The sequence below is a fragment of the Mytilus trossulus genome, unplaced genomic scaffold (assembly GCF_036588685.1).
Source record: "Mytilus trossulus isolate FHL-02 unplaced genomic scaffold, PNRI_Mtr1.1.1.hap1 h1tg000070l__unscaffolded, whole genome shotgun sequence".
In the NCBI taxonomy this organism is placed as follows: Eukaryota; Metazoa; Mollusca; class Bivalvia; order Mytilida; family Mytilidae; genus Mytilus; species Mytilus trossulus.
The window spans coordinates 2,306,803-2,331,693 of record NW_026963294.1 but is presented as its reverse complement, the minus strand read 5'-3'; the positions used below and the strand labels follow the sequence as shown (position 1 = coordinate 2,331,693).

At 34.5% G+C, this 24,891-nt stretch overlaps 1 protein-coding gene across 1 annotated transcript; it reads right to left on the bottom strand.

Annotated features, from left to right (window-relative positions):
- Positions 1-19,316: 19,316 nt before the first annotated feature.
- On the bottom strand, positions 19,317-23,097 carry LOC134699525 (uncharacterized). Its single transcript, XM_063561122.1, has 4 exons — positions 23,037-23,097; positions 22,222-22,493; positions 21,509-21,536; positions 19,317-20,196 (listed from the first exon to the last, which is right to left on the bottom strand). The coding sequence occupies exons 1-4, from the start codon at positions 23,095-23,097 to the stop codon at positions 19,811-19,813; spliced, it is 747 nt and encodes a 248-aa protein (XP_063417192.1). The 3' UTR covers positions 19,317-19,810.
- Positions 23,098-24,891: the final 1,794 nt, after the last annotated feature.

Genomic DNA, 24,891 nt, shown 5'->3' with positions numbered 1-24,891 from the left:
TTATTAAGAATGGCCTGTGACATACCTCCATAAGTCCATGTTCTATCAAATCTCTATTGGACATTGACAGATCTCTTCTCACAGTCTGTGTAAGCAAAGCACTGCTTTGTTCTTGACTCTGTACAATAAAAAACAACAAATGGAAATTATAATGACCTTGACTGGCTATACAGCCCTTGCACGGTTGGTAAAATAAACAAAATAAACAAGCTTACTGATATAAGGGTTATTCCAGAAATAAATGTATGGGGGGTTAGAAGGCATTTTATATTTAACTCTGCCATGCATAAAATTTTAACAGATGATTTCATATAACTGGTATAAAGGCTACCTGTCTAAAAAAAAATGACTGTCTTTCTAATTTTAAAAAGGTGCCTACTTACACCACCTCAATAAAATTAATCTGGAAAAGCCCTTATATATACTGGTTAACATTGCACAATTTGCTTCAAAGATCATTTTTGTTAAAATTTTGTATTCATTTAAATGTTTTGTGCAGTGTATGTGAAGTATTTACAAACAGTTATTTCTGGAAATTTATATTTCACATTAAGATATACATAAAGGGGATAACATATTATTTTACTAATTCAACACGTTTACAAAATCTTCAGACTGATAATTCAATTCTCAGCACAGTAGAATTATCACTAGAAACTAAGAGCAAAAATGAAATTGACAATGTCACCATAGGTAAAATAGCGATATACCAAATTATCATTTGGTCATCTCAACTCAATTGCCGTTTTCGCAGTACCAACTTCGATGACCAACGGTAATCTAGATTTATAGGTCCCCCTACGGCCCAGTCTATTTATATTCTAACCTCCTCTGAATCACTGCCATATTCACTGAACCTGTCGTCTTTTTTTCCTCCTGTACTGCTGCCTCTAATACTTTGTTTATAGCTACCTCTAACCTGGCTCGTAAAAAACTACAAATGAAAACATCAAACTAAAATCAAGTCGATATTTCTCTATTCCGTATATTTTTTTCATAATGCTTAATTAAGAAGTATTGACTTGGTTATAAGTTTACTCATACGTATTCTTTTAACATTTTTTTTCATTATCAATAACTCAAGTTGGCTCTTACACTAGGAGTTTTAAATCATAATCTACAAATTGGTTTTTTTTCATCTTTTACGAGCCTTCTCAGTAAAATAAACATTTATATATATCTACATATTATAGATCCTTTGAGAGATTTAGAGTGGATTTAAAGTGAATTTTGTGTTTACTTCCTTTAATACCTACCCCCAATGATTGCCTTTTGTTGTTTTCTTCAGTAAGTTTCTCTGGAAGTCCCTCCCACCACATCCAAACTGACTAAATACCTACCCCCAATGATTGCTTTTTGTTGTTTTCTTCAGTTAGTTTCTCTGGAAGTCCCTCCCACCACATCCAAACTGACTAAATACATACCCCCAATGATTGCCTTTGGTTGTTTTCTTCAGTAAGTTTCTCTGGAAGTCCCTCCGACCACATCCAAACTGACTAAATACCTACCCCCAATGATTGCCTTTTGTTGTTTTCTTCAGTAAGTTTCTCTGGAAGTCCCTCCCACCACATCCAAACTGACTAAATACCTACCCCCAATGATTGCCTTTTGTTGTTTTCTTCAGTAAGTTTCTCTGGAAGTCCCTCCCACCACATCCAAACTGACTAAATACCTACCCCCAATGATTGCCTTTTTTTTGTTTTTTTCAGTAAGTTTCTCTGGAAGTCCCTCCCACCACATCCAAACTGACTAAATACCTATTCCCAATGATTGCCTTTGGTTGTTTTCTTCAGTAAGTTTCTCTGGAAGTCCCTCCCACCACATCCAAACTGACTAAATACCTACCCCCAATGATTGCCTTTTGTTGTTTTCTTTAGTAAGTTTCTCTGGAAGTCCCTCCCACCACATCCAAACTGACTAAATACCTACCCCCAATGATTGCCTTTTGTTGTTATCTTTATTAAGTTTCTCTGGAAGTCCCTCCCACCACATCCAAACTGACTAAGTACCTACCCCCAATGATTGCCTTTTGTTGTTTTCTTCAGTAAGTTTCTCTGGAAGTCCCTCCCACCACAACCAAACTGACGAAATACCTATCCCCAATGATTGCCTTTTGTTGTTTTCTTCAGTAAGTTTCTCTGGAAGTCCCTCCGACCACATCCACACTGACTAAATACCTACCCCCAATGATTGCCTTTGGTTGTTTTCTTAAGTAAGTTTCTCTGGAAGTCCCTCCCACCACATCCAAACTGACTTAATACCTACCCCCAATGATTGCCTTTGGTTGTTTTCTTCAGTAAGTTTCTCTGGAAGTCCCTCCAATCACATCCAAACTGACTAAGTACCTACCCCCAATGATTGCCTTTTGTTGTTTTCTTCAGTAAGTTTCTCTGGAAGTCCCTCCCACCACATCCAAACTGACTAAATACCTACCCCCATGATTGCCTTTTGTTGCTTTCTTCAGTAAGTTTCTCTGGAAGTCCCTCCCACCACATCCAAACTGACTAAATACATACCCCCAATGATTGCCATTGGTTGTTTTCTTCAGTAAGTTTCTCTGGAAGTCCCTCCCACCACATCCAAACTGACTAAGTACCTACCCCCAATGATTGCCTTTTGTTGTTTTCTTCAGTAAGTTTCTCTGGAAGTCCCTCCCACCACAACCAAACTGACGAAATACCTACCCCCAATGATTGCCTTTTGTTGTTTTCTTCAGTAAGTTTCTCTGGAAGTCCCTCCGACCACATCCACACTGACTAAATACCTACCCCCAATGATTGCCTTTGGTTGTTTTCTTAAGTAAGTTTCTCTGGAAGTCCCTCCCACCACATCCAAACTGACTTAATACCTACCCCCAATGATTGCCTTTGGTTGTTTTCTTCAGTAAGTTTCTCTGGAAGTCCCTCCAATCACATCCAAACTGACTAAGTACCTACCCCCAATGATTGCCTTTTGTTGTTTTCTTCAGTAAGTTTCTCTGGAAGTCCCTCCCACCACATCCAAACTGACTAAATACCAACCCCCCATGATTGCCTTTTGTTGCTTTCTTCAGTAAGTTTCTCTGGAAGTCCCTCCCACCACATCCAAACTGACTAAATACATACCCCCAATGATTGCCATTGGTTGTTTTCTTCAGTAAGTTTCTCTGGAAGTCCCTCCCACCACATCCAAACTGACTAAATACCTACACCCAATGATTGTCTTTTGTTGTTTTCTTTAGTAAGTTTCTCTGGAAGTGCCTCCCACCACATCCAAACTGACTAAATACCTACCCCCAATGATTGCCTTTTGTTGTTTTCTTTAGTAAGTTTCTCTGGAAGTCCCTCCCAAAACATCCAAACTGACTAAATACCTACCCCCAATGATTGCCTTTTGTTGTTTTCTTCAGTAAGTTTCTCTGGAAGTCCCTCCCACCACATCCAAACTGACTAAATACCTACCCCCAATGATTGCCTTTTGTTGTTTTCTTCAGTAAGTTTCTCTGGAAGTCCTTCCCACCACATCCAAACTGACTAAATACCTACCCCCAATGATTGCCTTTTGTTGTTTTCTTCAGTAAGTTTCTCTGGAAGTCCCTCCCACCACATCCAAACTGACTAAATACCTACCCCCAATGATTGCCTTTTGTGGTTTTCTTCAGTAAGTTTCTCTGTAAGTCTCTCCCACCACATCCAAATTGACTAAATACCTATCCCCAATGATTGCCTTTTGTTGTTTTCTTCAGTAAGTTTCTCTTGAAGTCCCTCCCACCACATCCAAACTGACTATATACCTACCCCCAATGATTGCCTTTTGTTGTTTTCTTTAGTAAGTTTCTCTGGAAGTCCCTCCCACCACATCCAAACTGACCAAATACCTACCCCCAATGATTGCCTTTTGTTGTTTTCTTCAGTAAGTTTCTCTGGAAGTCCCTCCCACCACATCCAAACTGACTCTTCATTGGATCCCGGTGCAGTACCGAATACAATATAAACTTATGTTGTATACTTTCAAAATTCTGCATGGCCTAGCGCCCGTCTATCTTGAGGAACTCATTAGCGCCTACCAACCATCAAGATCTCTTAGATCTGAAAATGCCATGCAGCTGATACAACCTCGTGTACGCACCAACATCTATGGAGAAATACGCTTCGACAAAGCTACTGCGAGCCTCTGGAACAATCTTCCTTACCATCTAAGACATGAACACTCAATCGAACTTTTTAAGAAAAATTTGAAAACCCATTATTTTAGACTCGCTTTTAGTGATTACATGTAACTTTTTAACTGACAATGACTTTTTAACTTTGTTCTTGTCGTTGTAGTATAATATGCCTTTTAATTATGATAATTTTTTTTTTTTAACTTTTCTGTAAATTTTTATTTTTTTTAATTTTTTATTCGTGTTTCAAAATTTTATTTCATTCTTATTGCATTGATTGTTTTAATGTTTAACACCTTTTTTATTTTAACTGCATTGATTGTTTTATGTTAAGCGCTTAGAGTAATTTTTAATTAGATAATGCCCTATATAAATATTGTAAATAATAATGTAAATAATAACGCATATTCAGCTATAAAAGACCCCGATAAGACAATGTAAAACAAATTTCAAACGAGAAAACTATCGGCCTTATTTATATAAAATAAAATGAACGAAAAACAAATATATGTAACACATATAAACAAACGACGACCATGCACTCGGAATTACAGGCTCCTGACTTGGGACAGGCACATATATAAATAATGTGGCGGGTTTAAACATGTTAGCGGGATCCGAATCATCCCCCTAACCTGGGACGGCCCCAGATAGCAAACATGTGTTGGGCCGACGTTGGCAACATTGTTGGGCTAACGTTGGAAAATTATGTTGGGCCAACGTCATTTTGCTCATCAGCCCTCCGTTGGCCCAACATCAGTATGCCAACAAAGTTAACTATTTGCCAACAATGTTTACTATTTGCCAACAATGTTTACTATTTGCCAACAGTCTACCAACGTAGTCTAGTTTTGAAATTATGTTGGGCCAATGTTGGTCGATCAGCAGTATGCCAACGAATGCTTTAGTCTATCAATCATGTTCTTCTATGCAATTTATGTTATATATTAAGAAACAATTAAATCTAGCTGAGTATATGATGTACATTATTGAGGCAGTTCAATCTCAGCTGTCAATTGGAGAGTAGTTTTACACTCGTGTCACTAGAGCAGTAGTATTATGATATTGATTAAAAAAAAAATCAAGAAACTATATTCAAATTCTATTTGTTTGTTTGGGAGGCTGGTTTTAAGTATTTTTAGTTTGTGCATAAAATTATGCAATCATTAAGATGATGTTCGCACTTTGAAAACACGTTTTGCTGGATCTCGATTTTGACGACTACAAGTCTAAACCTCCTGAATTTACTTGTGTTAGTTCCCAATTCACATATAATCCTGCTAACCACATTATTATCGGTGACCTCAACATTGTCAATAACACTTCTCTACGTTACCGATCCGAAATATCGTGAGCCTAAATCCATCAATGGAAATACAACTTTTAAATTTTGATGGATTCAGTCGAGGATTATGCCAGGCAATGGGCTAAGTGCGAGAAAGAAGACGTAGACACTCTTTCCGAGTGGATTAAGGCAGTAAGGTCGTTGATACAAACTGAAGGTGTCTATCAATGCCCATGCTATGTCAATCTTTAAAGACCCACATGTTGCAAAACACCTATCCTACCTCCATGAAAAATATGTTGTTGTCCCCGCAGATAAAGCCCCAAACAACATCGTTTTTGTGTGTAAAACTCATTACATTAATTGCTTGATAAACGAATAAGGTATTGACAATAAACTTGGAAACTAAACATATACCCTCACGACACTTACCAAAGAGGAAATATTGGCTTATTATAGGTCTGTTCTATGTTCCTTTGGAATTTCAACCAAAGATGAAGAACTGGATCTTCCATCACTGTATTGGATACCTAAACTACACAAGTGTCCTTACAAACAACGGTATATTGCTGGGTCATCCACGTCGGTCTCTTTTTGTCCTTTCAACGCCAACTATTTACCAACTGTACCAACCAATAACCAATGTTGGCCCAACAAAGTATTGTTATCTGGGGTGGTATAACAGTACAACATAAGAACGAACTATAAATAAATGGTATACACATTATGGTATATTAGATACATTGATTTATTCAATTCCCTTTCAATGTAAATTATTGAACAAACAAACGACTAATTGTTTTTTGAAAATCAAAATAATATGATAATTATAAAAAAAATATATCAGAAGGTAACACAAAAAATACAAAAAACAAACAAAAGAAACACCCTCGACCTTATAGTTTATAAGAAAAACCCAAACCATATAAACATGACATGGCACATGGATAAATTAAAGGTCCTTAGACGAAACATAATACCAAGGTCCGATTTGGTCCTCTCGATTAAATTACTTCCCTTAGTTTAAGATTGAACATATAAATTATCTTAAAGTTGCGGAGAATCCAGTCCTATTCCGTATGGATCTATAACTAATGTGTCTTTGAACACTTCCTTTGGCGGATATTTACAAACATGTGTAATTCTAAGGGAAACTGCTTAAATCGTAAATTTTTACGAAATGGGAAGGTTGAGATCATCATATTTGTTTAAAAGAATTCGACCGATAACTTAAAAAAGCAGGTAAGTTAAAAGTTATTAAACTTTAGAATTCAACCTACAAGGTGTTTCCCTATATGATATGCCGACAAAGTATGAGCAATGTCTTCTGGCATATGTATTTCTTATTTCAATCTTTCTTTTTTACGATTTTCCGCCATTTTATATGATCTTATAAAGCAATAGACCACTTTCGAGTTCATCCGTCACCGGAAAAAACTCGTCAATTATACGCGCCTTTATCACCGTCATTTGTGCGTTTAGGGGCGTCGTCACTTCCTTCCAATGTTGAGCGAGTGGTTGGAAAACTATTATTCTATATTGTACGAATTATTCGGCAAATTGAATTCTCAAAATTGACAATCAACACTGCTGTCATTAGGAAATTGTCAGTAAGTACCTACAGAGCAACCATTATTTCTAGTTTATCCTGCACAAAGACGATCACTAAGACGCTTGATGAACGTAAATAGTGCAGGGATACAGGCGAGCCCCTCTATCTGGTAAATGACGTCATAAAGGCGTGCATAATTGACGAGTTTTTGCCGGTGACGGCTGAACTCGAAAGTGGTCTAATACTACGGTTACGTTTCCGATTTTCGAACTAAAAAGGCCGAAAGATTTCAAAGAAGACAATGTTCATTTGTACACGGACAGAAGCCTTAACAACAAGTACAATCTACCTATATGCGGACAAATTATTGATTCGACATATGAATTGGTATATTGGCTTTTTTATTTAAGGGGCACATATAATTCTATTGTACATGTTGTAATGACTGCCGTCATAAAAAGGCAAAATGGCCGCTATGCAAATTAGCAAAGTACCCGAAATTTTGCCATTTGGGAAAGTATTGACCAGGTGACAGATCAGTTAACGTGAAACAAGGCGAAGAAACCAGAGGCTACCTCCAGTCAACCCAAACAGACACTGAAGCCTACCAAATACCATGGTAAACCTAATGGAATCGTCAAGAAGACGGACATTTTTATCAGTCAATAGTTCTTTGCCAATTCCCGTAATTGACCCTATTATTAGATATCTTCATTTTTGTTGTCTTCCTTTATGAGGGTCATTGATTTTTTTTTATTAACAATGGAGAGCTAGCAAAAAGAGCAAATTTACCTGTGCGTAATGTGAGTAATTTTTAAGTATTTTAAATCTTTTAATTACATTAATTTGTTGTTTAGCTAAATAATTTTGACATCAGAAATTATTTTTCATGAAAAATTAGTTAAACCGCCGATACATCACTTTCAGTTAATCATGCTTTGCACTGGCAAAAGCCAATGTTGTCCGGTATGGAACTAGTCTACGATTGACAAAGGGAAGTAATTCGTTTAAAAAGTGTGTAATAATAGAGTCAAATCGGTAATTGGCATATGGACTATTCAACCACAGGAAGGCATGCCATCGCCAGTAACATCTTCACTCAACCAATAACAGGGACACGCGACGTCGGATTTACTTTGACGAGGGATTTGATTCAGATGATCAAGAGGTATTCCGTGCACCAACACAAAAATCAACATTAATAATACCATATCCAGAGGCAGTAACAACAACTATGTCAATTTTGGAACGGCCAGATATATCATATCAAACTCCTCGATACAAGATGAAAGACACATTTCTACCTCAGGCATAGATTACCTTAGCTGTATTTGGCAAAACTTTTAGGAATTTGGTCCTCAATGCTGTTCAACTTCGTACTTTATTTGGTCTTTTTTTTTTTTTACTTTTTTGGATTCGAGCGTCACTGATGAGTCTTTTGTTGACGAAACGCGCGTCTGGCGTATATACTAAATTTAGTCCTGGTATCTATATGGAGTTTATTTACAACCACTGGGTCGATGCCACTGCTGGTGGAGATTTATTTCCCAATTTTCAATACCGTTAACGTAACATTAAATCTAGCTACTCTTTCTGTCATTCCTCAGACTCTATTTTTAGCTACTGAACTATCTCAGAACAAACAAAATATTTGAACGATAATTGATTACCTGTAATAACTAATTTTTTGTCACTTTTACATATACTTACTTTACTGATAATTTTGTTTCAAAATTTTAGATATTTTCTTATAAACCGATTTATAAAGTAAAGGGGAAGGGTTTGTTGGCCTTTCTTTAGGGTTAAGGAATCAAAGGTTCTTCAAAACTGTGTGCTGCAGAACATGTGTTGCATTCAGGTTCCGCTTGTAATCTTTGCACCTCATACGGAGTGGGATCTTCTGCGGGGTCACTTTGAGCTATTGGTATCAAGGTTTCAAGTAATGGGTCTTTTACATCAGAAATGGTCGACTCGTCGACCATTTTCAAAAGGTAAAGGAAACGGACCTGGAAGGGGCTAACGATTGGCACATGAGTTTTTCACATGCACTTCCTCATAACTGTAACCCTTTAGACAGGACTGTTAAAAAGCTTGTAAGGGAAACATTATTTGAAAACTTCGTCAGAAACACCTTTAGGGCAGACTGTAGTCATCGATCGCCATTTTTGTTGTTTCATTTTCAAACAAAATTTTAAAATCTCCTTACGATATTGTTCAGCTTTTCCATTTGTATTAAGGCTCTTTCACATGTTTCTTAGTACATTTTGAACAACTCTCCTATTAATATATACTGACAGACCTGAAAAACGCAACACTCATTTTGTTCCTTTATTCTACCAAATCATGATTGACTCTCATACAACTAATATCGATGCTTACTATATGTCCTTCTCTTCAGAAAATCAACATCTGACTTACCTATAGTTATTGAACATAACGATTTTTTTTAAGTCTCGTGAATTTCTAAAAGCGAAATTTGGAACCCATAAGACATTTTTTAGTGTTTTGTTTTGCTTCGTGAAACAGTTCTTTCAATCCTTGGCCACACTTAAATCAGTTTAAAAATGTTGCATCTCCATATTGCTAAGACTGAGCTGGAATAATAAACTCAATCATCCCATAAGAACACTGCAAACAGGAAAACGTGAACGTGCTGCAACCATAGACTTTGACTCAGAAACTCGTCGTATTGTCCTTCAGACAACGACACAGGTAGACGGGATTTGTTGCTGACCATCAATTACCAGATCAACATGAACATGGAAGTGACAATGTAACGTAAATAGAATTTGATTACGCAACGTCATTTGCGAGACATGTTTACGGCCGCAACGTCAACTGCTTATCAAATTGCCGAATGCCATCGCGCACAGATTCATGCCATAAACGTTTCCCATAATTTGAACTGCACAATAATCGACTGAAGAAAAGCATTCGAAGCCCTAAAGTTTCAACCGCAAGATTGCCAAAACCCATTATAATCATGATAATGGTTGGAACAAACGCAAAATCAGAAGGTGTAAAACAGAACTCAAAACATGTCGAAGAGAATTGGTTGACCTTACTAAAAATAGTTTGGTGTTTATGTTAGACAGTCATTGTTTTTGACGGTGCCACATTCATTAAAAACTGTTAAGTGAATACTCAAGTGTTGCGTTTCTAAAGTCGGTCAGTATATTTTCTTTCTCATCGGCCATTTCCCACAAATTTGTTTTGAGATAGTTTAACTAGAAGGTATATTTTAGGATGATAATTTTTAATAACTTACCCATAACTCACAGATCAGAGGTTTACTCAGTATTGCCATAACTTTTCATCAGCTTACCATTTTACAACATGGTTTTAACAGTTAGAAAATAGGTGTATAAATTCCTTTTAAAATTAAGTATTTACTGGTAATAAGTTAACTGGTCAGTTTCGAGAATTTTTTGTATTAACTAAGTGCATTAGGGTTAACATATAATTCCTAATTTTAGTAATTACGTGCAATTCCCAATTCCACCGAATTTTACTATAAAAGTGGAATTAATTACTTTTGGAGTGTCATAAACTCGTTGAAAGTACTTGATAAATTGCATGCTTATATTGGTGATTTTGAATCTGTTCAAAGTTTTGATTTTTTTTACACTTTATACCATCTATATCATGGTATATCTATAAAATCAGGAAAGACCCATCGAAAAATACATATATTATTGTACTTCTCAAATGAGTATGCAAAAGAAGAATCGCAGGGTATAAGTTTAAACAAATCTATTCAAAAACATGATACTTACTAAGCTATTTTATGACAACCCCTAGTTTTTGATGGGGTTCGTGTTGTTTATTCTTTGGTTTTCTATATTGTGTCATGTGTACTATTGTTTGTCTGTTTGTCTTTTTTCATTTTTAGCCATGGCGTTGTCAGTTTGTTTTAGATTTAAAAGTTTGACTGTCCCTTTGGTATATTTCGTCCTTCTTTTATAAAATCTTTCAATCATATAAAAATAAATTCAAAGTATGTTTGAAAAATAAAACTATCACGGATACCAGGATTACAATTCTGTACGCCAGACACGCGTTTCGTCTACAAAACACCAACCGCTGACGCTCAAAATTAAAAAAAATTGAAAAAGCTAAATAAAGTACGAATTTGAAGAGTATTGAGGGCAACAAATTCTGAAAGTTTTGGTCAAAAACAGCTAAGGTGACATATTTCTTGGTAGAAAATCCTTAATATTACTAAAAATTATAAATTTTATAAACAGTAAATTTATGATTATGACCATATCAATGATCATATACTAATATTGTAACCACGATGATAAATTTTCAAATATGTGACCAAACTGTTTTTATACATTTCGACAAATTCTAAGTATCTACACAAAACTATATAAAAAGGAAATGTTTACCAAAACCCAGAATTATGTTAAAAGTAAAGCTGAATACTATTACACCTTACAAATATAGATCTATTTCGTCTTCAAGCCATTGTTCCACTACTAAATTATCTATTCTACTTACCAGTTCACATGGTACAATCAAAAACCTGATAATAATTTGTTCAAATAAGGCCTTCGAAAATAGTGGAATTAATTACTTTTGGAGTGTAAAAAACTCGTTGGAAGTACTTGACAAATTGCATGCTTATATTTGTGATTTTGAATCTGTTCAAAGTTTTGATTTTTTTTACCCTATAAACCACATTGCCTCACATTCTCATTAAGAAAAAATTCACACCCCTGACTAAATGGGCATTTAAAAAAGTCAGAATGTGAATAAATATGTTCAAGCTTTTTTAGGTCATTTTTTAGTAGCAATAAACAAAAAAACTATGTCAATTGGACATGCTTTGATACTATATCTCCCCTTGAATTTTTACTAGATAACATTTTTGTTCGCTTTGGAGATTCCGTATATCGTCAGGTTATCGGAATTCCAATGGGAACTAACTGTGCACCACGTATTGCGGACCTGTTTTTGTATTGCTATGAGTTACAATTTATGACAAAAATCAACAAAGACCCATCGAAACAACATCTAATACACATATTTAATAATCCTTTTAGATATTTGGATGATATATTGGCTTTCAATAATGACGACTTCAGTAAATATACTAAAGAAATTTATCCTGTTGAACCAACTTGGAATAAAGTTAATACTAACAATGACCACTGCCCTTTCCTCGATCTTGATATCTATATCATTAACGGAAAGCTTAATACTAAAATTTATATGATAAAAGAGATGATTTCTCATTTCCTGTCGTTAATTATCAATTTTTAGATGGTGACGTTTCCTTGTCACCATATTACGGTATATATATATATCTAAACTTGTACGATTCGCTCGTGTATGTAACAATGTTTTCGATTTTAATGAGAGCAATTTATGTATTTCTGAAAAATTATTACACTAGGGTTTTCGATATCACAAACTAGTCAAAACATTTACTAAATGTTATCATCGGTATAAGGACATCATTCGTACCTATAGCTCAACATGCATACCTCTTATACGTTCATGTATTTCACATCCAATATTTTATGGAAATATTCTTTATAAATCACAAACATGTCAGTATTCACCTCAGAAGCTAACAAAACCTTTAAATAGACTCAAGAAGGGATATAGTTACGATACTGTTGTCAGGTCATTAAAGATTGTATATTTAGGCGTTAATATTGATTCACTTAAAGGGGTTTTACATCGGAACTAAACACATTTATTTAAAAACCAGTTGTTGGCATGACGCGGGTTATGTTCTTCTCATATATGTTATGATGGTATGATACTGAACCCCTCACGGGAAGGATTGTGCCTGATATTCATATGAAGAAGACACAATCTTTCAATCAGTTTAATTGAAGTCTGGAGCTGGCATGTCAGTTAACTGCTAGTAGTCTGATGTTATTTATGTATTATTGTCATTTTGGTTTTTTTCTTTGGTTACATCTTCTGACATCTCTTGAACTGAATTTTATTGTGCGTAATGTAATGCGTTTCCTTTTCTGCATTGGCTAGAGGTATAGGGGAGGGTTGAGATCTCATTAACATGTTAAACCCCGCTGCAATTTTGCGCCTGTCCCAAGTCAGGAGCCTCTGGCCTTTGTTAGTCTTGTATTATTTTTAATTTTAGTTTCTTGTGTACAATTTGGAGTTTAGTATGGCGTTCATTATCACTGAACAAGTATATATGTAACACTCCCAAACGTGTCCAATTCCCCAAAACGTGTCCGTTATACTTGAGTTTTCCCAAATGTGTCTGATTTCATAACCCCAAACGTTTCCGATCATTGTTATTCGCCGAAACGTGTCCACTGCTATCACGTCTTAAGCGCTAATACATGAATGTCCCAAAATGACATAAATAACGTTTACGGTGATGTGGGACACAGTTGATGAAGAGGTCATATTATCATTTGTTTGTTCAATGCCGGTTGTTAACGATTATCATAATTGCAAATTTTTAACGGAAACGAGCTCCTTGTCCAGTTGCAAGTATTTCATGCTTTTTAAGAACGAACAGACAAATAATTTTAGTACAGTTGAATTAATCGTCACAATTTTGTACTTATAAACTTCAATGGTACCTTTTATTTTAATCCAAATATTGCACGGCTGACTTTTAGCAGAATTGAATTCCCTTTTTTCAACAGTTCTGGTATTTAAAGAGCTCTTCAAATCATAAACTGATTATCATTTTCTTAAATGAATTTTAAGTTTCGAGTATCACTAAATACCCATGAACAATAGCCATAACGTCCAGTGCCAAATATTTCAGGTTCTATTATGATACAAGGAATTTTGGATTGGGCCTACATTTTTACGGTTATTCATTGTTATTAGGGATTAACCTAGATGGGATTTTTATTTTAAAAAATAAAAAGACTAAGTAAAGACCTATTTGTTTGTGACTTCAGTAAGAAACTACGTTATGTAATAGAGGCCATTACAGTTGCGGAAATTAAAAAAAATGCTGGCTTCCAAATAAATCTGATGGCACAATAAAAGAGTGACATGCTACAATGGTTTTAATGCGCAGAGTATAAGACATTCATCTACACGAGGTACATGTATCTGATTTAATACAATTTAATTTAGCATGGCTGCTTACATTTACATCCAACATAGCCGAACGGACACTTTTACTAGGGTTATACTGCCTAAAGTTATTTATTTCTTTTTATTAATGAAATAGTATAATGAGTATACGTTAAGAAAAAAACAACTACTTATACGTATTTATGAAATGGACACGAATGATAGTAAAAGAAGAAAAAGCTTGATGTGGACACGTTTTGGGGATTGGACACGTGTGGGCGTTTATACATATAACACGGTGTCGCGCCCTTTTCATTTAGTCAAGATTTGCAGTTCAATGACGTTTTGTTGACACATTTGGGAGAATGGACAGTTTTGTATCGTATAACGGTATGATGGCGTCGTCTGCGTCGTCGTCGTCGTCGTCTGCGTCGTCCGAAGACACATTTGGTTTCCGGACAATAACTTTAGTTTCTGAGTGTTACATACATATTTGTTTAGGGACCAGCTGATGGACGCCTCCGGCTTCGGGAATTCCTTGCTGCATTGAAGACCTGTTGGTGACCTTCTGCTATTGTCTGCTCTATGGTCGGGTTGTTGTCTCTTTGACACATTCCCCATTTCCATTCTCAGTTATATCACGTGAATACAAAATACGCAAGCATGAAGTTATTTAATGTGTTTTTCTTTCTTTTTTAAGTAACATTGAGTTAGAGACGTCCTTTTTTCATACAAACAAATTTTAAACTTATCGAAGATACTAGGCATATAATTTGCTACACAAGACGCATATATACAATTGAAATAGAATAATTACCAATACTTTTGACAGCGCAAAATTTTTCGGGTCTGAAGGAGCATGAGTAAAGAAATCACTTTCAAATGAAGGTCATTTTTTGCTGGAGATTGTAAAAATTGGCAGTGTCTGTAAGCGACACAAATTGATTTTTCATTTGGTACCAACAATTGCTGCTCTGAAGGGTATTTGTTTCTTGCTTCCTACAATACTTATGTTTATTATAAAAACCAAGATAGAATACCGTGTCATATTCTATCTTTAGGGACCGTACAATATTATCAGGCAGATGGGACTGATGCAATTTTTTCGCACATTATTGATATTACGTTAAAAATTTGATCTGAACTTGGTTGGACCTTCAAATTTAGTATTGACTGGTCTTAATCTGTCTCAATTATATATTCTTCCCTCAAAATTGCTATTTTGTTTGGTAGTTCGGTTCATTACTGTCAAATTTAAGGATTTGATAAATAGGCAAACAACAGTTTAGACTAAATTATCACCTTAAAAATGCCTATTTTGTTTTCAAATCAACTTGAATTTTCACAAAATTATTCAGCTATCTCAACATTATATTGATTTACAGAATGTCATGTTCTTTGGAAGTTTGGTTTGTTGCTGTCCAAATTGATGGATTTAATTAATTGGTAAAAGAATTTAGAATTTCTAGATTTGGCAAAATCTAGATTGTCATCTTTAAACGTATGTATAACTTTTCTATATCAACTTAGATTTTCATAAAAAAAACCAGCTACCTTAATTTCATATTGATCAACAACATACCAGGTCATTTGGTTGTTTGGTTTATTGCTGTCAAATTTAAGGATTTAATATTAAAATAGGTAAAACAAACCTAAAAAGTTCAGGTTGGACTAATTTGAGAAAGTCACCTTAACAAATGCGTATAACTTTTTCAAATCAACTGTGTCAACTGTACATTTATTTACAGAATGCCATGTTCTTTGGTAGTTTGTTTTGTTGCTGTCAAATTGATCAATTTGATTAATAAGTAAAAAAAGTTAGAATTTTCAGTTAAGGCTAAATCTAGATAGTCATCTTCAAACATTTGTTTAACTTTTCTAAATCAACTTTCATAAAACTCTACAGCTATCTCAATTTTATTTATTTTTTCTTACTAATTTATTGAAGAATTGAAGAATAGCAAGAATCACTTACTGTTCATAAACAGCCGCGATAACTGCCATTTTATTCTTCTTGAAAATAATGGAACCGGAACTACTAACCCTTCCAGAAAACCTGAAATCATTTCTATTTTATACTCACTGACAATAGTGGACCAGGAACTACTTATCCCGTCCTGAACACCTGCGACCATTCCGATTGCATACACTTGACAAAAGTGGACCAGGAACTATAATTCCGTTTTAAGCACCAGTGAGAGCATTCTCGTATTATACTCACTAACAATAGTGGAGCAGAAACTATAAACCAATTTCCTTCGTAAGTACCTCCGATCGTTCCCCTTTTATACACATTGACAATAGTGGATCAGAAACTACTTACCCTTCCTCAGCACCTGCGATTATTCCCGTGTTATACTCATTTATAATAGCTGTGGATTCATTATTATTCGTTGGATACCAATTTTTGTGGATTTCGTGGTTACAGGTGAACCACGAAATTAAATGTTCAACGAATAGCAAGCTTTCTATAAGCTTGTGTGCAGATTTCAGCATAACCACGAAAACAAAAAATCCACGAACATGCAAGTTTTCCTTAATCCACGAAAATTGGTACCTACAAAAATAATTGAATCCACAGTAGTGGAACAACAACTACTTAACATTTCGGAGCACCTTTGATAATTCCGTTTTATATTCATTGACATATAAAGTGAAGCAGGAACTAATTACCATTCATGTGCACCTGCGATTATTCCCGTTTTATACTCATTGACAATAGGGAAGAAGGAACTATTTACCCTTTATGAGAACCTGCGACCATTCCCGTAATATATGCATTGACAATAGTGGAGCAGGAACTATGAACTATTTATACTTCGTGAGCAGCTACGATCATTCCCGTTTTTATACTCATTGTGAGCACCTGCGATCATTCCGGTATTATACTCACTGACAACAGTGGAGCAAGAACAACTTATCCTTCTGATCACCTAGATTTTTTGTGATCGTGTTGCGTTTTTTCTACCATTTTACTTAATGTTGCATAGACCATGAGACTGTTGGGGTTTATTTTTTGGTAATTTTTTTTGTGACTTGGTTTAATCCGTTTTATTTTCCAAGTTATTGATTTTGATTGTATTTGTTTCATCTTTGCCCTCATTGTATTCAGTCATGTCATTTACCAAAATTAAGGATATAAAAAACCATCAGTCATGTTTCAGTTGAACAAAAAGCTTTTATTTACATGATACATTCGTCAATCATATGCAGCAATGATCTACATCGATAGTGAAAAATATGTGTACAAACAACATAGAATCATTTCAACATGCTTTTATTTACAATATAGAACAAATAAAATATATACACCCTTCCTAGATTGCTCAATATTTGTATACCACTGCAAGAGAAATATAGATTTTCCCACTGCATCAAGTGTGTTACGACATTTCTCCGCTCGAGACAGTTAATTTTAGAAATTTCAAACGTGAGGCTTAACGAGTTTTTTTTTAAATACTTAACTGTTGAGAGTGATAAATATCTTAACACACGACATAAAAGTGGTGGAATTTTTTTTCCCTTATAATTTAAGACGCTATCTATATAAACTTTATCATTTCAAATATTTACAGTAAATTATGTTCTTTATATGTGATGTCATCGACCAATGATTTGCCGAAAACAAAGTTTTCTTTAGAGATGAGAACTACTTTACTCACACCGATCAAGACATATGAGAATAGAATAATAGAATGAAAGTTATAGAAAAAGTTATTCTTAGGCTACTTACGTTACTTGGTTAAACTTTACTTGGTAAAATAAAATGCTCCGCTGAATGCAGCTTGATACAATTACAAAAGGTATAACCCTGAAAATTTCGGGCAAATACGGACACTACACTCAAGCTTGATACCCCTTACATATTGATTTTTTGTTAATCAAACATATAACTGATTACTAGAAAATCCGAGTTTCTGACTACTTTTCGGCCCCTAGTTTTTAAGTTTTCGGGTTAAGACCCCCATCATCAATCCCAAGATTTCTTTGTATGCTATCGAACCTTGTGATAAAATGTCATAGGGATCAATACACAAGAATTTGTCATGAAACAAGAACAAAAAAATGTTTTTTGGCCGCTCATTACTAAACAGCTAGGACAATAATCCCAACCTTTCTATTACGGTATTAAACCTTGTGGTATAATTAAATATCAATTCATAGACTTATACTCGAGTTATTTCTAGTTACTAGAAAATTATAGTTTCTAATCTCTTTTCGGCCCCTTATTCCTAAATAGTTTGGGTCACGACTCCCAAAATCAATCCTAACCTTTCCTTTGAAGCTATTGATCCTTGTGCTTAAATTTCCTAGCGATCTATACACTTATACACAGGTTATTGTCTGCAAACCAGTGAAATGCTTTTTGGGGGCCATTTTTTTATTATATTATCATTGTCAATACAATAAAAATGCATTACAATAGTTCATTGTCGTAGTTACGATTTCGTGACAAAGTATTGTGGTTTTTAGATCTTTCTGTAGATATTTTTCAAAATAGCTGTGCAAAATCATTATGCTATCGACCGTTATAAGTCTACCCTCGAAATATAGCTGACCCTGCGACTTTCTCTTGACAAATTAAATTAGTTGTTATGTACAAATTTATAATACAGTATAATATTTATATTATAATAAACAATAATCAAAAGTATCGTATATTGAATATTTTGGATATTAGATGAAATCTTTAGAACAGTAATTGATATCTATTAACTAAACCAAGAATAACATTAACACACCGCTAATAATAAAGTGATCTAACATTGAAGACTTTTTCTATCCAATCAGATCTTCAAAACTGTAATTAAACATTGCAATATATATCAACATCATAAAACTATTGATATTCCCAAAAACGATGCGATACGTGGTTTGTAATACAAAGTATGCGATATTGGTATGGGTTTCTATCTGTATTAGATATTGCATACCATAGTGATGAATAGCATAGCATTTCAGTTTGCTGTACAGCTAAATTTGCTCATACGCAATACTGATGTAATAGCATGTTTTTAAAGAGCATAAACAAAACAAACAAAAACATCTTAGAAATGTACACTTTCCTGATGAGAATGTTTCACATTTCTGTCAACGGAATGTACATGACTTATATTGTAACTAGTGATTCAACTCGTTTATCCAATCATTCTTGTCTTAAAGATGCACCTTAAATACCTGCAGTTTTTGACATGTAGTGTTTTTACTACGGAAGATACAATTTTAATATACATTCACAATATATAATAAGATTCAAACAAGCGTTCTAATAGGAATGCATAGCAATACATTTATATAGTCCCCTACTGGTTTAACATTCATTGTACTGTAACAGAATGCTAACTTGTTCATTAAATAACTTGTCATAGTGTAAACTACATAACAAATATCATGTCAATATCTTCAAGCATGAAAACATGTGTGGTAAACTGATCATTTAAGTAAATTTTCTAAGTCCAAGGACCATAACTTTGCACAAAATCATCAGACCGGAACAAAGAGGAAGGGCCAATTTCCCCTGATTTTTTTTTATAACAGGAGGGTCAATTTCAAAAAGTGCTCTCTGTGAAGGGTTTTGGAAAAGAAAGTATTTAAAAAAAGGAACACGATTTCTTGTGTTTTGTCTGCTCTGAGTTGAATTTCATATTTGCCTTGTATTGTCTGCATAACCATATTTAGTTTAGACAATTATTACTAACACAAGGAGCGTATCAGAACGGTTACCTCTTTTTTTTAATGAACATACAGCCAAGAAAATTCCTAGCTTAAGTCTTGATAATTATACTCATAAAAAGTTCTGGTACTATTTCCTCTTCTGAAAAGGATTCAATCTTTTAAAAAGTGTCTTAACCTTTCCTTCCTTCTCATCTTCTTCGTGTGGAATGTATTTCTTCACGCCTACTGTTTTAATGATTTCCCCCAAACATGATGCACCTCTTTCAATATTAACTAGAGCTTGGACCAGTACACCAATGGTTGGCTTCACTCGTTGATCTTCTCTCCACTGGAATAATATATCTTTGCATTGAGCGACTAAATTTCTTCCATTGTTGTATTGAATTGCATCTAATGATGTTATAGATAATCCCAATTCTATACCCAGTTGGAAGGATACTACTCCTATGACTTGTGCTAGTTCATCCAATATTTCATCTGTTGGAATTAAATCCATATATTCTGCAGTAATATCTGTAAAAATGACAATTATAAGAGAAATTATTTCATAAAAACATTAATTTACAAAATCTGACGCACACTTTTTCACCCTAAATGCATTTATTCACATAAGCTCACTAATATTAGTTTACATGAGCAAAAACTTACGCACAGTATTTCACAGGTGTAAAAACATTAATTCTCAAAAGCTTACACCACTTATTTGAAAGTTTGTAACTCTATTTGGCCTGTTCAACATGTTTTGTTTCGAGCGTCACTGATGAGTCTTTTGTAGACGAAACAAGCGTCTGGCGTTAATTTAATATTTTAAGCCTGTTATCTATGATGAGTTTATTTGCAACCACTGGGTTAATGCCACTGCTGGTAGAGATTTATTTCCACGAGGGTATCACCATCCCAGTAGTCAGCACTTCTGTGTTGACTTGAGTTATCATTGATATGTTTATAATTATAAATTAACTATAAATAAAACTCTATATTTAAAAAAAATAAGGCTTTTCTATCTCAGGAATATATTACCTTAGCTGTATTTGGCAAAACTTTTATTTATATTTGGTCTTCAATGTTCTTTTGATTCTAGCGTCACTGATCAGTCTTTTGTAGACAAAACGCGCGTCTGGCTTAAATATAAAATTTTAATCCTGGTATTTATGATGAGTTTAATATGCACAAATTAATGTCCTGAAACTAGACAAATGCTTGTTTTGGCAACTTTGTGAACCCTAATTCTTAAACGATTGGGACCAATCCATCACCCCCCAAAAAGTCGCAACCTTTCTTTTCTTTCTCCGGAATCCAAACGTATAATTTGAATTGATATTCGATTGAAGATGTATGGCTGTTGTGCAATATACTGTGCTGTTATGCAATGCTTAGTAAATATATTTTCAGACTATATACAAAGAATAAGCAAAATAAATTGTGAACCCCTTTTGTTAGATGGAAAAATTACGATTTCTTAGATGTTGAGGGGAAAACAGTTGACCCCCCAAAATTATTTGTTTACCCCCTAAAAAAAACATATTTTGATTAAATTTTCTTTTTTTTAAAAGTGGTTCAAATTAAGAGATGTCCATACACTTAAACACAAGTTATTGTCCGAAAACTAGAAAAAGGCTTGTTTTATACACTTTTTAGGACCTATTTTTAAGACGGTTTGGGCAATAATTTCCCAAAATGAATCCCAACCTTCTATTTGTGGTATTTAATCTTTTGGTAAACTTTCAGAGCACTTAACATACTTATACACAAGGATTGTACTAGAAACTAGACAAATGCTTGTTTTGGCCTCTTTTTGGCCCCTTACTCCTACCTAGATACATACCGCATTGTCCCTTTCGGATTCTTTTAACCTACAAGAATAGTAAAATAGATATATAAACATATATATTTTTAAAGTTTCAAGTTGATGTGACTACAACTTCATAGATAGCAGTCTTGAACTTGAAACGACAGACACACTGGAAAACATGATACCCATACTGGTATAAAAAGTAATTAAATTGATGACACTTTACTGTTTTGCTTGCTGAGAGAATGAGAGAATATATACCCTCAAGTTTGTGCATGAAAGTATTTAAATGGATGTCAGGAAGCTACATGGCTAGAAAAATCAATTTTCATACTAAATCTGGAAATATTTCTTAGTTTACTCAACAACTATTTGATCATCGCTAGTAAAAAATACCGATTGTGCGTAAAACAGATTTGATTGGATTCTAAAAGACAATCTGAAGGTGATTCATCTAGCGGTGTTTTAAGAATTTACTTTACCTGACACCACATATGTGTTGTTAGTTTTATCTCTGTTACTTTACATGACAAGACATATGTGTTGTTAGTTTTATCTCTGTTACTTTACCTGACACGACATATGTGTTGTTAGTTTTATCTCTGTTACTTTACCTGACACCACATATGTGTTGTTAGTTTTATCTCTGTTACTTTACCTGACAGGACATATGTGTTGTTAGTTTTATCTCTGTTACTTTACCTGACACGACATATGTGTTGTTAGTTTTATCTCTGCTAATTTACCTGACACAACATGTGTGTAGTTAGTTTCATTTCTGTTAAAGCCTTCGCTATGTTGATGAATTTTCCTGAACATTTTTCTCTCCAGTTGACCAGAATTCTGTACTTGACAATCTGAATATAATCAGGGTTATTCCTTTGAAGTTCTTCCCATGCTTTGAACGTCATACCAAGATGTATGGCCAATTCACGGATGGTGTTTTCATCACAAGCTGAGGCAAATCTTTGGAGTTCAATGTCACTCGGTATCTGATTTAAGGCACCTTCATGTAAACCTAAGTATGTACAAAATATATTTCTTATACAGAGAATCTTGAAATGTCTGTACCTGTACAAGTAAACAATATACACAGGATAAATTTTACATGTACAGTCTAAACAGGACAAAAAACCACAGATTATTCACTGTATTGTCTGATAAAAGAGAATAGTGCCCATTTAACAAATCACCACATAATGTTAACAGCCAGATACAAGAGTGCACTTTATTCAAGTCGGTCTATCTCAACTCTTAGTTTTGAAACTGTTTCTCCTTGGGTAACACTGGCATCTAAGCCCAATCCTCAATAGTTTTTGTGAAATGTTTTATCATTGTTAATCGTCTTTTCGCCGTTTTTATTTTTTACTATAGTATTGCATAACTGTATTGGATATGTTGTTTTTGATTAACTGATTTAAAAAATTAGAGGCTCTAAAGAGCAGGGTGTCGCTCACCTTGGTCTTTGTGCATATTAAATAAAGGACACAGATGGATGCATGACAAAATCAGTTAAAGTGGAACAAGGCTAAGAGAAAGGCATCTTCCAATTAGCACAAACCGACACTGAAGCCTATCAAAACCCATGGTAAATCTGGGGGAATCGTCATGAAGACGGACATTTTTATCAGTCAATTTAACCACAGGAAGGCAAGGTAACATCTTCACCCAACCAACAACAGGGGCAAGCGATGTCGGATTTACTTTGACGAGAGATTAGATCTAGATGATCCAGAGTTATTCCGTACACCACCACACAAATCACCATTTATAATGCCATATCCAGAAGTAGTAACAATAACTATGTCAATCTTAGATACAGCATATCAAACTCCTCGATACAAGATGAAAGCCATAAATGTCATTAAAAAACAAACGCTTTATGTAAGATATATATGAATCCCCGGGTAGCTAGATTTCATGCAAGAGTTGTCAGTTTTTTTTCGACTTATAGATTAGTTTAAATGTCCCTCTGGTACATTAACTTCACAAATAATATATTGTGCTATTAAAGTACATATCCTAGGTAAGGATTTTGTTTTTAAAAATCATCTTGATAACGTGTTCTAGTGGTTTTTTTTGTTTGTCTTTGTATATCTTTCGATTTTTTCTGTTTAGTAAATTTCAGGTTATATTCTTTTGGCGTGGCGCGGTATTTATACATCACGCCATTGCGTTAATGTGCTATATTTATTTTTGTATTCCTGTCTTCCTTTTGGGTTATGTGGTTTGTTTATGGGGTGTCTGCCAGCCACATCTTTTTCTTATAATGTTAGCGTCAAGTGACTTTTCCAATTATGTAAGTGTCAAACGCCCAATTTTCAATACCGTTAACGTAACATTTAATCTAGCTACTCTTTCTGTCATTCCTCAGACTGTATTTTGAGCTACTGACCTATCTCATTTTAAAATCTCCTGACGATAGTGGTTAGCTTCTCCATTTGTATTAAGACTCTTTCACATGTTTCTTAGTACATTTTGAACAACTCTCCTATTAATATATACTGACTGACTTGAAAAACGCAACACTCATTTTGTTCCTTTATTTTACCAAATCATGATTGACTCTCATACAACTACTATCAATACTTACCATATGTCTTTTTCTTCAGAAAATCAACATCTGACTTACCTATGGTTATTGAACATAACAATTTTTTTTAAGTCTCGCGAATTTCTAAAAGCGAAATTTGGAACCAAGACATTTTTTAGTATTTTGTTTTGCTTCGTGAAACAGTTCTTTTAGTCCTTGGCCACACTTAAATCAGTTAAAACATGTTGCATCTCCATATTGCTAAGACTGAGCTGGAATAATAAACTGAATCATCGCATTAGAACACTGCAAACAGGAAAACGTGAACGTGCTGCAACCATAGACTTCAGAAACTCGTCGTATTGTCCTTCAGAAAACGATACAGGTAGACGGAATTTGTTGCTGACCATCAATAACCAGATCAATATGAACATGAAACATGGAAGTGACAATGTAACGTCAATATAATTTGCGAGAAATTTTTACGGCCGCAACGTCAACTATCAATAAAATTGCCGAATGCCATTGCACACAGCTTCATGTCATTAACGTTTTCCATAATTTGAACTGCACAATAATCGACTGAAGAAAAGCATTTGAAGCCTTAAAGTTTCAACCGCAAGATTGCCAAAACCCATTATAATCATGATAATGGTTGGAACAAACGCAAAATCAGAAGGTGAAAAACAGAACCCAAAACATGTCGAAGAGAAATGGTTGACCTCTCTAACAATAGTTTTGGCGTTTATTTTAGGCAGTCATTGCTTTTGACGGTGCCACATTCATTCAAATCTTTTAAACGAATAATCAAGTGTTGCGTTTCTAAAGTAGTTCAGTATATTTTCTTTCTCATTTTCCACAAATTTGTTTAGAGATAGTTTAA